We start from the raw sequence: 14,763 nt of genomic DNA on the forward strand, positions 1-14,763 counted from the left end.
ACATATTTAAATGTTTTCTCCTTGAAAACAAAATTCTTCATGCTTTAAAATAGCTTGAATCTATTCTACACCCTTGCCTTGTTTAGTATATGCAGTTCTATGAATATGCAAATTAGCCCTGCCTCCACTCACTCACACCAGCTCAGAGATCCACTCGTTAAAGATCACATGTTGACATAATTGGTTACAAGGTAGTTTGTGACGTCAGAAACACCAGCGATTTCAAACCGCAATTTTGAGACTGTCCTTGGTTCACCACAGTTTTAAAGAGAAAATACTCAGCAATGGTGCTGACCGACAAATTTGCACATGGTTTGTCTTAAAGCATATTAAAAACACCACATAGACATATAAACAACATTAAAAGCTTGATTTTCACCAGAGCGTGACTTTAAAACGCTAAATCTCAGTGCACTTAATGCACACTAAACCCACACTATTGCGCGTAAAGGTCACATCCTTCATCTCTGTCCCAAATGGAAACCTAAGTCCTCGCAATTTTCCTCCAAGTCCACACTTTAGTGACGATATGCCTCTTTGACTGTTGGGTAGAAGTCTGCTACAGTGCTTGCGAGCTCTGCAAAATTTGGGATTTGGGATACCCTACGGTCTTGTGGACTTAACGGACACGCACACACAATGGCTATTGTAAGTCCACAAGACCGCAAGTTCACATGAAGTGTCATTTGGTACTGGGCCAACTCGAGTCTCGAGTCCTTCACATTAAAATCATCAGGCTATTATAGACAACCTAAGAAGTCGGGGAAGGTCACATTTTCAATACAAGCTGTTCACACATAGAAAAAAGATTAAAACATGAAAAATGTCACATATAGCCCCTTTAAACGTATTTCATCGCAGTTTAAGTTTTTCCTTTAAATTCAAACTCTTTATTACAGCTTTCTTTTAATGAACAATAGTTTTGGCTTACAACAACAAATCTTCTGATATGACTGCAGTCTTCTCATGGGCATATTTGTCAAAACTTAATTTTTTTGTTACTTGTAGAATTATATTACACACATTCTATTATACATTTATAATGGGTTTTTCAAAAAAGTTCCATTCATTTCTATGTGTAGTTTTGGTCATTTTGACCTCAAATCATACACGAAAGCGTTCATTTCCATGATTTAGTTAAGTTTGTGATGGCATTTCATTGCCGTGTAGCAAAATAACACCTCCCTCCATCCCTCAGCTTTTCCCCCTGACCTCTGTGCTGTCACACTAGCACACACACGCTTGTCAGAGAGACTTTATCAGGGTCTTTATATTCTGGTTGCCGTGGTGAGGGTCTCTTTGCTGCCAACACTCTTGGCTGTTTAGCAGAAGCAGTTGAGGGAGTTTGCACTGCCTCTATCCTCTCTCAATCATTACTCTTCTGTTGATCACCAACTTTTTGTATTATTTTCTTCTAGGTCCATTACTGTCACTCCAGTTTTTCTCTTTGATTTAATTGACTGAAAAGACATTAAAAATGAAAGAAAGCAATGTTTTATCACACTTCAGAGAGCTGAAGAAGATAAGAGGGTTTGAAGTAGTGTTGACTAGAGCAAATCTCCATGCTGTGAATGAATGCGCAGCAGCCATTTCACTGTGATCGTGACCTCTATCTCTTTTTCAGGTCTTTTTGAGCCCAGTTAAAGCTCTGGCAGAGAATCAGGGGAGAATTCACTAAACAGTTGCTTGCACAACATTTGCATACTGTATTTCAATGTGAAAACCTTTGCATTATTCACTGCTCAATCCAGTTAAAGGCACTAAATGCATTAAGTCATTGTCTTTCTTCTCAGTGCAAACACGGCTTTTAGACTGCAGCTTATTCACATGACTCTTTGCCTGGAACAAATAATGCTGAACTATTATGGCATGAGTAAACAAATAATTAAAGACATGTACCAACCCCCAACTTTTGATTGGTAGTGTATGTTTTTATGCATTTTCTGGTGGCAGTAATTCATATCAATTGAGCTTTTCTCAACCACAGCGCGATAATAAGTTAGCAGGCTATAAGCCTTTAGATTGCTAATTTTAGTCAGCAAGATTTTACCTAATTCCTTTAGGTATTGTATAGGCTGAATTGCCGCTAAAACAACAGAGCGTGTGCAAATAAGCCAGATTTCAGCGAGCACAAATCATTTTAACTGAATTCCTCCCTCAACCTGTTTTTTTTTTGTCCTCTTTTCTTTTTTTCCAGCTCAGCCCATTGTAGCACATGGACTGCACAGCCAGGCTTAACTTAGCTTTGAAAAGTCTGTAAAGAGCTCATTGTGCACTACTGGCAATTCTGCCATCATTGCTCTTAGTGAACAGTCCAAGCTTGCACAAGCCTGTGGAGGAGAGAAAGCCATTTTAATCTGAGCAACAAACACACCGTTGATGATTAAGAATGAAAGTATGACAAAAACAAAGAAGGACAGTTAATTTTGCCTTCCGATTTTCATACGTTTCATACGTCGACACACTGAAATTGGCGTCTTACGTCACTGTGGGATGACATCATTCCTCATGTTTGTGACTGTAGACTGACCTGCCAGTGCTCTCACATCTCCACTATGTGTGAGTGTGCACATATATATTTATTTTGGAAGTAATGTTTGAGTAATGTGTTGATTTTGGTTCATATTTTGGATGAAATATCAAAGCTGTGAATGACTCAGTGCTGGGAAGTGTTAGTCGCTGGCAAGTATAGCCTGAATATGAGAACAACCTTGGGACGGCACATTATGAGTGAATTGCACCATGTGTAACTCTTGGAGACTTGACACTTCAGATTTACAGCATGTAGCAGGTGTGTTGGACAGACTGAAATAACAGAAGGTGGATTTATTTTAACGTTGTGTGTGTGTGTGTGTGTGTGTGTGTGTGTGTGTGTGTCATAGGTGTGTTGGACGATGAAGATGTGCGTGTGATGCTGCAGGGATCAAAGATGGTAAAGGTTCGATCCCAGCGTTGGAGGAAGGACAGGAGCCTGAAGCTTCTGGAGGACTGTGTGACGGTGTGGTGTGAGTCCAGTAAAAGCTCCCGCAAGGGCAAGAGACAGCAGACCTGTGAGTACTGTATGTCACCTGCCAGACCTGTGATCATTACATACAAAACTGCACAAAAATATCAACATTCTGCTTTTGAGTTCACAATTTGTGTGGCAAGCTGAGAAAGTGCATCATTTTGGGTCAGTTCAGTAAGTGAGTTCCTGAGGCCCTTTAACAAGATATTTTGTGTTTCTACAGAGTGCACCTTCCCACATCTTTACAACATATTATTTATTTGTTTCATTTGAATCACACAGAAACAAAATGCAACTTGAAATTTGAGATTAAATTCAGTAAATAGAGCCTTCTTTACAAGTTCAAGGGTTTTGCCTGGGGAATTCATTCATTTGTTAATTTATTCTTACAATACAGAAATAGTTTGCTGATTCAGGAATGACTTTGCAGAATGCCGGTGCACTGATGTCATGATCATAGGGATTCAGGATCCGTAATGCCAGACCTTTACATGCGAATGAGAGACTTTAATACTCTATTGTTGTTGGTCTCAATCACAGTATGGGATATGTTTCATAACTAGTCAAATCAAGGAGTCATAGTCACACCCTAGAGGAATAATAATATCGAGAAAACAAACAGGCTATTTTTACTAGTTTTCTTCTGTCTCCTCTCACTCTGACCTCATACTTGGCTTCAAGTCAAAACAAGACATTATTAATGCTTTTTTTGCTCTGCTCTCTTTGTATACCTATTGTTAACCTTATCCCAAAGGACACAGCAGGCATTAAATCTTATGACGTAAATCTTTTAGAAAATGAATGCTACTTTTTTTCAACTGGACGGATGGATTTGGCTTAGTGTAAGGAACTGTAGCTGTGACCCAATTAATCACAGGTCAGTCGAGGTAAAGATTTTAAATTGACGTAACAAAGGCCTAAATGCTGCGCCAGATACTTAAAGAATGCAGAAAGGTTATACAATGATGTGTCAATACAAGTGCAATCATAATATACTGTATGTCTTGTATTTTTAATGAGACGTGAACATGGACGGCCTTTTGTTGTTTTTGAATCATTTATAGTTTATGTTATCATTAGGGCTGTCAGTTGCATGATATGCTGATTAAACAAATTAATCACAGATGTTCAAGATAAAAAGACAAAAAAAGAAATTCAAAGACATTACTTTTTTTGGTAGACAAGTACATCATTAAATATGCATAATAAAAGTAGCATTAGAGGTCGGTATATAGTTTGTTTTATTTTGGCAGAATTTTTTTTAATCAGTTTGAAATGATTAAATAATGACAGAATTGTTGTTTTCGGATGAATAATTCAATATATGAATATGTCCTTGAACTTTATGTTGGGGATCCAGTATTATTCTTTTTTTCCCCAATGTAAAACTGATTCATATTTGACCATACTTGATATATTGCTTGGCCGGTTTTTGTTGAGGGACGGGACTTTCCAAGCAGTGCAACAGCAAACAGAAAACCCATAAAGTTGTGTGTGCATATATCTGAACTCATTAATGCATGTGTGCAGGTGTGTGTTTGTGTCTATATATACAGCAGATACTGGCTTAGACGCTCAGCTTCTTTTCAGTTTAATTTCCTTGTTTTATTTGATTTACAAGGAAATTAAACTGGAAATATTTCAGGTTATGAACTGTAATTACTTTCTAAAGCTCCATTTAAATGCTGGATACCCAGCTAACAAAAATATTTTGCTAACGTTCCAATCAAGTTATGAAAAGTTTTTTGGGGGTTATGCAAATGTTGGGAACCTTAATTTTTAATGTTCTCTGAATATTTTGAACATTTTAAACATTAGACCATCTTTCTACTAAAATATTTCAGAAAAAGAAAAACGTTATATAAATGATGTATAAATACTATTTTTGTTTTAGCGTTTTGAGAACATTATTAAAGACCAGATAACTCTGAGCAAACGTTCTATTAACATTACTGAAAAATGTTCCTAACTTTGAGAGAACATTAGCCAGAACTTCTGAGAACCCGGTTTTCTGGTTAGATGATTTCAGACCAGCAGATTTGGTGCTTTTACCTTGAATAGAGATTTTATGGGACATGGCCCAATTAATTATCCCAATCGGTGACTTTCACCTTGCTTTTCAGGTGGTTGTTAATCTTTTTTAATCACACAAATTTAACCTTTGCTATAATGGAAACATACCACATATACATATGTGACGAGACATTATGGGATGCTCTATGATCCCCAATCTCTAGTTGTTCAGATGATTGTTAATCTGTTTTTAACCTCACTTATGCTCTTCAAATGAAATGATAATCTGCTGTGAGAGTGAAGAGAATCTGACTTCCTGCTATAATCCCATTCATGACACTTCTCTGGAGTATGGGAACGTTATTAGACCACAGGTGTTGGTGGACCCTATTTAGGGAGCCTTCAGCCTCTCTGTCATTCATCTCAGCCCTCTGAAATATCTGCGATTACCTCAGCTGTCATCACCCTTAAAATCTGTAATTTTGTGATCGCTCTTCATGTTTGCTGAAAACACGGCTATGAGATATCTGTCTGTATTTAAGTTTCCATATGCACATCTAGCCATACAATACTATAGGTTAAAGCCCCTCATTATGTTTATGAATAATCTCTGGTGGAGATAATCTCTAATTTATGATTCTTTTTGATGACTTCTGAAACCTTGAGGATAAAAGTGAACCTGTGACTAATCATGTGACTCTCTGTGATTAGTAATTTGTGCTCTCTGACACACACACACACACACGCGCGCGCGTGCGCACACATACACACACAATCACAGGGTGTAGTGTTAGTAAGCATAGATGTCCATGTGTAACTCATTTTAGATGTTTTATTATTTTAGTTAATAGTTCTTTAAAGACATTGTTGATTATGTAATATAATTATGTAATAATTGGTGTTTTTATTTTAATTGGAACGGATTTGTGCTTTATTGTTTCTTTTGACTCCTTCAGGTGTGCTGCGTTTGTAGTGTAAACATAAAAGCATCTTTACTCACCTCAGGCAACATTAAAAGTCCGAACATAATTCATTTGGAAGTATATTTGGAAACAACAATATACTTTACAGTATTACTTGTTTCACTCTTGGCAAATCAGTAACATTGTTCAATATGAAATGTTCAGTGGACTCTCTGTTAGACGAGTTGGGACAACATTTGGGGAAAAAAAAATATTTATCATGTACATTTACTATATTTGATCACATGGTAGTACATCGCTATTCAGCATAAAAGGATAGACTAGTAATGTGCATAGATGGGTAAACTTGTGAAAGCATTTTACATTTTTTGTAGTTATTTGAAAAATAAAGACTTAATATATCTGTTCAAATGATGTTTAATACTGGACAGTACAATAAAGCTATTGTTACAAAAGATTTCTATTTAAAATAAATGGTGTTCTTTTGAACTTTACATTCATCGAAAATCCTGAAAATAAATGCATCACGGTTTCCACAACAATATTAAGCAGCACAACTGTTTTCAACATTGATAATAATAAGAAACGTTTCTTGAGCAGCAAATCATCATATTAGAATGATTTCTGAAGGATCATGTGACACTGAAGACTGGAGTAATGATGCTGACACTAGAATAAATTAAAATATATCAAAATATAAAAATGTATGACTGTAATAATAATAATATTATTGTGAAAAATTTTCAACTGTAATAATATTTCACAATATTACTGTTTTTACTGTATTTTTGATCAAATAAAATGCAGCCGTGGCGAGCATGAGAGACTTGTAGACAAACTTTTGAATGGTTGTGTATAACATGAAGCTCACTTGATAACACTTATTCGACTGCACTGCTCAACTCAGCGTGCAGCAGTAGAAGAGACGAGACGGCCTCTCTTTCTGTTTCTGTCTTGTGCTGTGTCACACTGGGTTCAGGAATGCAGGCTCAGCTGCTCCTGTCCTATCCCAGCACGCCCCTCACAACTCGTGGCGTTACATCATGCACCACTTCATTCCTCTGTTATTCTGGCTATTTATTAGGGTAGATAAAGATAGAAGACACATGGTTATCGCATACGTGTCAAATAGGCTGGGCAAAATGATTCTGGTGTGTGTAGGAGATGAGTCTGTCCAGGTGTCATCGTGCTGTTAGGCATTGGGCGGCGGATGCAGGGCCGGACCCACGGGGAGTTTATGCTCCTGTAGATCTATGCAGCGGGCATTAGTGGGGAATGCCAGTGGCATAGTAAACGGCCGTTCACTGCACGTCTCAGCGCACACGCTGTTAAAATTAACACCCTTCTTCAGACATACACAAGAATCATGAATGCGTGTTTGTCAGATGGCTGTTGGAAGTGGGCAGAGAGTCTTTGCCATTTAAAAGAGCTTGTGTCTGTCTTCCCTTGTGTCTCTTTGTTTATTTGCAGTGTGGGAGTTTCCACATATCAAAGATGTTATTGTTGCGACCACTGTCCTGTGCTGTGCTAGATTATGATTCCTCATTATTATAGCTGACTTGATATGGACACTTGAACAGTATTAGACTCTGTCTATGTAATGTGTGTGTGTGTGTGTGTGCGTGCGTGCGTGCGTGCGTGCGTGCGTGCGTGCGTGTGTGCGTGCGTGTGTGTGTGTGTGTGCGTGTGTGCGTGTGTGTTTTAGGAGTAATGAGGGCACATCGTGAACATTTTTTGGCGCTCTGTTGCACAGGTCGTGTTTTACAAGAGCCATATTAATCCTCATGTCCAGCTTCACACACTGTGATGACATATTTAACCTCCTTCTTGCATTGACAATAATGATTTTTTTTATTCTTTTTTTTATTATTATTTTTAGCTGTAAGTGTTCCGGTTGCTTGTTTATTATTTCCCAAACTGTTTATGGTTTCTAATAACTAATAGAGTTAGACAGCCTTTCACTTGAATGAAACATCTGAGACTTGGATTTATTGTGTTTAATTAAAATTTTGCTCAAATTAATGTACTTTTGATTGACACAACTAAGACTTCCTTTCGTTTGTTTCATTTCTGCACCACCAGTAACACCAAAACAGAATTGTAGTTCTGTTTGTTTGAGTCGCCTGACTGGGCCTGACAGAATGACATTAAGGGCCCTATTTTAACGATCTGAAACGCAAGTATCAAACGCGAAATGCAAGTAACTTTGTGGACAGATCTCGATGCAAATCTAAAATGGGTTGGTCTGAAGTAGCTTCATTATTCATAGGTGTGGTTTTGGCGTAACGTGAAATAAACCAATCAGAGCGTCATCTCACATTCCCTTTAAGAGCAGGCGCGCTTGTTCCATGGCGAATTGCTATTATAACGATGGATTTGCCAGGCGCACGCCAGGAGCGGTTCACAGCCGAGGAGACCGACGTTCTCGTCAGGGCCGTAAAACACAGAAAAGTTACAATGTATGGGGATGGGAGAAACCCACCCGAATTAGCTTCGGTTAAACAGGCGTATAAAAATGTGGGTAACTGTGTAAGCTAATATGCCTAATTTTTTCACATCTTCATGGACACCACAATGATTTCCCTTGTGTGGTAATATTTTTCCTTGTAATTATGTATGGTTTGCAAAACTGCTGCCTGCGTCTGTGTAGATGAGAGACGCAAAGTGTCCTCACATGTACATTACCTCACGTGCGCGTTGTACATTATGGCCAAGTATGCGCCCATAAAATAGCATCTGAACGCGTCACTGAAAACGCGCCACTGACTTTAGACTAGGTTTTTCCTGGTCTGTGGCGGAATAGTTTTCTGAAACTCCAAAATAGCACCAGGGAACATTTGCGCCGGAACACACCTCCTCTTTTTGCTGAACCGCCCCCCTGGAGCGCAGGTTCATTCCCTAATTTACTGACGTGCGTCTGTGGAGGGAAAAGTCAGCTGTGCGTCGGGTGCAAAATAGGAATGATACATGCGTCAGTGTACTTAGTCACTTGCGCTGGGTGCAAGATCGGGCCCTAAAGATCGATGTTTGAAACTTGTTTGATTCATTTCTTTATGCAGTTCTGTTTGGTGCCACTAGTGGCGCATAAATTACACACTTCACCTTTAAGTAACATATTATGTAAATTAATTTCAGAAGTAATGGACTAAGCACTCATTTGTTTTCTCTCTGTCAGTCTCTGTGTCGGAGGTGGAGTGTGTGCGGGAGGGCTGTCAGTCGGAGTGTCTGCGACGGATGGCAGGTCTGGTTCCAGAGACCAACTGCTTCACTGTGGTCTTCCGTGGAGGAAGGAAAAGCCTGGATTTGTGCTGCCCCACACAGGAGGTAGCGGAGTGCTGGGTCCGAGGCATCCGCACACTCAAAGACCGAGTCTCCAACATGAGTCAGAAAGAAAAGCTGGACCAATATCCTTAAAGCCATACCTGCAGGGTGAAACCTCTAGCACATTAGTGCCATGTACAGCATTTAATACACATTTAATTATAGTATTTAAACAGAAGGCTTAGGTTAAGTTTCCTTGGCCACCATTTGGCAATAAATGCACACGTAAACACACTCTCCATTACTCGGTGAGAGAGCTGACTATATATAGACCAGATGTAGAACAGATTTCTACACGCAGACATGAACCACATGCTATCTCTTCTCATCTGAAATACCTTTGTCCTGTTTCTCTTTCCCCCAATGTGGTTTTCACTCTATTATCTTTTCTTTTTTTCACCTGAATGCTCTTTATTATCTTTTTCTTTAATATATTTTAGTTTCAGGTGCAATATTAATTTTCGACCACATGCAGCTTCTAATTTTGATTTTAGAGCTAAAGTGTGTCAATTTAAGTTTAAATACTTTTATTTATCCCAGCCATATGTTGATTTCCCTGAATCAAAACATTAGCTATGCTTCCATCCACCTATTTTTATGTGCTTTTTGGGGTATTGTATAAAAAACTGCTGGATGGAAATGCCAAGATGCTCATTTAATCTAAAAATGTGCATAAAAAAGTCATACGTGGGCTATAAACTACGATGTAAAAACATTTACCGAAACAATCCCTTGATGCACAACAAAAAACGCATGTGACTTTGCCTTGGATAACTTGATAAACCAGCTGACCAATTTCATTGCACAGCATCTCAAATCTTGATTTGGTCATTCTGAAATGCCTGAATCAAAGTATGTCTTCAGAATGATTTGGTCTAATTCTCTCCCAGAAGTGTCTCACATGATTGCGTTCCCAAACACCAGCATCTGATCAAAAGAGAACATGACAGGGGTGGAAAAAAGACCCTCATTGGCTTCCCCGATTACAGTAACTTCCATTTTTATTAGGTACAGATATTTTGCGCCAGTTTGCCAGGAAGTAATATTTTGTTCTCTTGAAAACATGGGATTAAAACAGTGCTTTATTCGCGAATGTTTTATGCAATATTCCAATTTTGTTAGTTATAAGTTATATTCGCAGCTTTGGATGTTTGTTTGAGCCTAACTAGCCTGACACAGTTGAAGAGTGGGAAGTGTTTGAGAAACCGGTTTACAACTATTCAGATTTTTACAATTCTGCAAAAAAAAATTCAAGGCAATTAAATTGGCTGAAATGTAAATCAGTCTAAAATTTGATCTGACATGATACTGTAAAATTTTACAACCAAAACCCTTTTTGTTATTTTCTCATCAAGCTTTTAACTCACAGTTAATAGTTACAGTGCATATGCAAGGAATGTGTTAAAATGTATTTTCATTATAAATTAATTTTACATATTTATAATGTATTAATACACTTTATTAATATATTTTAATGGAATATTTTATGTTTTCTGTTTATAGCATTATATTCTTTTTTATCTAATTACAAACTAAGTAAGTTCCTTTGGGCTGAGGTTGGGTTGCAGAGAGATTGTTTATAGTGTCGTACTGTATGGCTGGCATCATGTTGTGTATGCATGTTATGGCTTTAGTTTTCCCTAACTGTGCACACTTGGATTCGAGGCTATCTGAGACGTGCAGATCAGAACCAGGATGGGAAGATGAGCTATGACGAGGTGAAACATCTGCTACAGCTGATCAACATTGATCTGAACGAACAGTATGCACGCACCCTCTTTAAGGTTTGTGCGAGAGATCGATATAAGTGGCAGGAGTTGTTGTAAAAAAAAACGTGTTTAAATTAAATTAAGCCTCGAGCAATCTTTCTCTTTTGTTCCTCCTCTCGTCTGTAGAAGTGTGATCGTTCCTGTGACGGGCGGCTGGATCATGTGGAGATTGAAGAGTTCTGTCGTGAGCTGATGCGCAGGCCGGAGCTGGACGCGGTGTTCAGGCATTATTCCAGTAACGGATGTGTGCTCACCACCTGGGAGCTGCGGGATTTTCTTGGAGACCAGGGCGAGGACCCATCGCTGGCCCATGCGAAGAGTCTCATCCAAACCTATGAACTCAACAACTGGGGTACACAGCTATCGGAACCATACATTATTTGTTATTGAAGGCATGTTAATGGGCACACTGGGTTTCTATATTAAGCTGGAAAGCTTAATATTAATCTTTTAACTCAATCAAGACTTTTGTACAATGAAGTTTTTTTTAAAGTTTATTCATTACGGCCGTGAGAGCTCTTAGCAAAAAGTATATTTTTGTATATATTATATATATATATATATATATACACACATAAACAGTGCTTAACAAATTTATTAGACCAACACCCAATGTAAGGTTTGTGCCACAGCTGCCGATGAATATGACTATGACTATGACTATGGTGATTACCAAAATCCGTTTTTCTGTAATCCACCAGATTGTGTAAACTCTTTAGTCATAGTTGGCCAAGTCAAACTCCGGTCTTGAATCCTATTGAGCAAATTTGGGATTTAGTGTATTCAAAGATAGATCTCACAAAAGTTTAATCAAAAGCAGTTTTTTGGGAACAACTATGAACTATTTGGAAGTCAATAACAACAGAGACTTCATTATGACAGGAGGCCTAATAAATTTGTTAAGCACAATATATATATATAATTTTATAAATAATTTTACATACATTTTTTTGTACTTTACTACTGTGATATGAGAAATGAGATGCCGCGTTTCCACCAAAATTAGCCAGAACAATTTGTCCCAGGAATTTTTTCCCCCCCAGACCTGTTGCTGTCTGCGTTTCCACCGCGGTCTAAAGTACCGTGAAGATTAGGCAAATTAGTCAGGTGACGTAGGACTGCGCGCACTGCAACATATTTTTTAGAAATGGTGGTTGAAATGAAATGCTGCGTGGAGTCAACCAATCAGCATCATCAACCAAGTCCCTCCCCCAAAAGTTCCTGAACTTTGAAAAAGTACTACCTCGCAAGCAGGAACTTTCTAAGGGGGAAGTGTTTTCCCGGAACTAACCCTAACCCTGGCTCCTGCGGTCGAAACACACCGAGAACCACCCCAAAGTTCCTAGTTCCTGCGGTAGAAATGTGGCTTAACAGGCTACCCACATGGTGCTCATGTAGGTAACATCAGTTCAAATCTAGCTCACATTTCCTTTGCTGTTCTCCCATTATTTCCTGTCTACTGTCAATAGAAATGAAAGGCCAATTCAAAACTGTTCAAAACGGCTTTATTTTGTCATTGTGTGTGCTAATGATGTATAAATCCAACCTGTTGAGAACTGGAGCAAAAAGCACGCCTGAAATACTGAAAAACCTCGCCTGTCCACTTCCACGAAGTAGTGTGAGCACATAGCTCAGTAGTGCGTCATTGGTTATTGTGCTATTGTTACAAACAATAATTGCTCTTTTCCTGATTGCTCTTACTAGAATTGAGGGTAACATGCTAGCAAAACTAAATATGATTAAAAGCATGTATTAAACACTTCCTCAGCCAGCTCTATTGAAGCTTGTGTTTAAATTTTAGCTTTTGACCAATACATTTTCTTTCTGACTCTCAGCCCAGAAGAATCTGTTCATGACCCTGAACGGTTTCACCATGTACATGCTCTCGAACGAGAACGATGTGTTTAACCCGGATCATGCTCACGTGTATCAGGACATGAGCAGACCACTGGCTCACTACTACATCTCTTCCTCTCATAATACATACCTGACCAAAGACCAGGTGACCAGCGCCAGCAGCACTGAGCCTTATATCAGGTACAACATCCACCCACCCACACCTTATCATCTGCCTCTAGCACCTCGAAGATACAGCAGATAGAAAGAAAACACACTTGTACTTCGTTCTGTTCTTGTGCTGCTTAATATGTTTGTAGAAACTGTGAAACACTTTTTCAGGATTCAAAAGATCAGCATTTAAAATATATTTTGTAACATTGTAAATGTCTTCACTGTCGGGTGCCTGAGAATGCAAACTTTTGAAAACAGGTTTCAATGTGCAAGTTTTTAAAACGTCTCCGTGTAAACAGCAAAAACACGAATCTCTAAAGACGATGACGTCACGCGCATGCGTATTACGTGTTCAGCTTATAGTGTTTCATCGCCATCTGATGGTGTGGCAGCAGAATACAGGGTTTTTAGTTGTTTTCGCAGATCCGGGTCAATGGGGATCGTTTTGACGATGGTGTCGTCTGTACGTGGAAAACTCAAAGGAAAAACTTCTCTGTTTTAAGCATATCGTTGTCATGTAAACGTACCCTAAACAAGTTAGTTAATTAAACAACTGGTGAATGGAATAATTAACCAAGGGAACAAACTGGCACACACTAGGAAACTAGGTCAAATGACAGGGTAGGGTACACGCAAACAGGAACAGGGAAAACAGAACCAAAACACAATGAAACTAAGACACGGTGATAGATAGATAGACACGGTGTGTTTTTGACTCCTTTAAGAGATTACCGCATATCTTGCATTATCTCTGTCTGCAGAGATGGAAACAGACATATTTTGATACAAAGGTACATCATGTAATCAAAATTCTGATGGAAAACACACCCACTCGATCTTACAGCACAAAAGAGACACCAAAGATCTTACATTTGGAAATAATCAAACTTATTACAGCATAATAGTAGAAAATATATAAATGATTAAAGAAACCAATAACATTTAAAAGACTATTAATGCAACAAGGAATATACAATTAATAATGATTAAATGAATACATAGCTATCAATGACAAGAATTCAAAAATAAGGGATTAAAAAGATTCATAAAAAGGAATAATTAAAAGACATTAATCCAAAAAATAAATTGCTAAAGTTCGAATATGAATAATTTCTTATACACCAGATTGACAGGTAATCCAATTCTGCAAGGCTCACATTTTGTTCAGAATGAAATATTTGATCACCAGAGGAAGCTTAGTCTCGCGTAGCCAGACCTTTAGACTGATGGCAGAAGATCTGGACTTCATTGCAGACCAACATACAAAGCAACCAATCACAGTTTGTTTTGTTCTGCGTTGTGTAGGGGTGTGAAAATGTAAAGCCAATGTCTCTACGATAATTGACCAATAACAGCATCTAATAAATGATTCATTCAAGAAAGATCGTTGTGCAAGTTTACTGCAATTTCACATACTTACCATCTTATACCAGACAGAGCGTTAAAGAACACGACACACAGTCATGTGTGTGTGTGTGTGTGTGTGTGTGTGTGTGTGTGTGTGTGTGTGTGTGTGTGTGTGTTTAGAGCTCTGCATCAGGGCTGTCGCTGTGTTGAGCTGGACTGCTGGGACGGTGATAAAGGAGAGCCTGTGATTTTCCACGGACACACGCTCACCTCCAAAGTGCTCTTTAAAGAAGTCATCGAGACCATCGCTCAGTACGCCTTCAAGGTGCAGACGCATGAAGCACAACAACAGCCTATAATGAAAATCTTTGTA

The 14,763-nt window shown here is 38.5% G+C and overlaps 1 protein-coding gene across 1 annotated transcript in view; it reads left to right on the forward strand.

Annotated features, from left to right (window-relative positions):
- plcd3a (phospholipase C, delta 3a) overlaps positions 1–14,763 on the forward strand; it is a 29,660-nt gene that overhangs the window by 6,780 nt on the left and 8,117 nt on the right. Inside the window, exons 2-7 of the mRNA XM_081380382.1 lie at positions 2,883–3,050; positions 9,119–9,347; positions 10,919–11,048; positions 11,160–11,385; positions 12,869–13,070; positions 14,571–14,715. Of these exons, the coding sequence (XP_081236508.1) occupies positions 2,883–3,050; positions 9,119–9,347; positions 10,919–11,048; positions 11,160–11,385; positions 12,869–13,070; positions 14,571–14,715 (1,100 nt within the window). The remainder of the gene's footprint in view (positions 1–2,882; positions 3,051–9,118; positions 9,348–10,918; positions 11,049–11,159; positions 11,386–12,868; positions 13,071–14,570; positions 14,716–14,763) is intronic.

Source organism: Scardinius erythrophthalmus (assembly GCF_964197995.2).
Source record: "Scardinius erythrophthalmus genome assembly, chromosome: 1".
Classification (NCBI taxonomy): Eukaryota; Metazoa; Chordata; class Actinopteri; order Cypriniformes; family Leuciscidae; genus Scardinius; species Scardinius erythrophthalmus.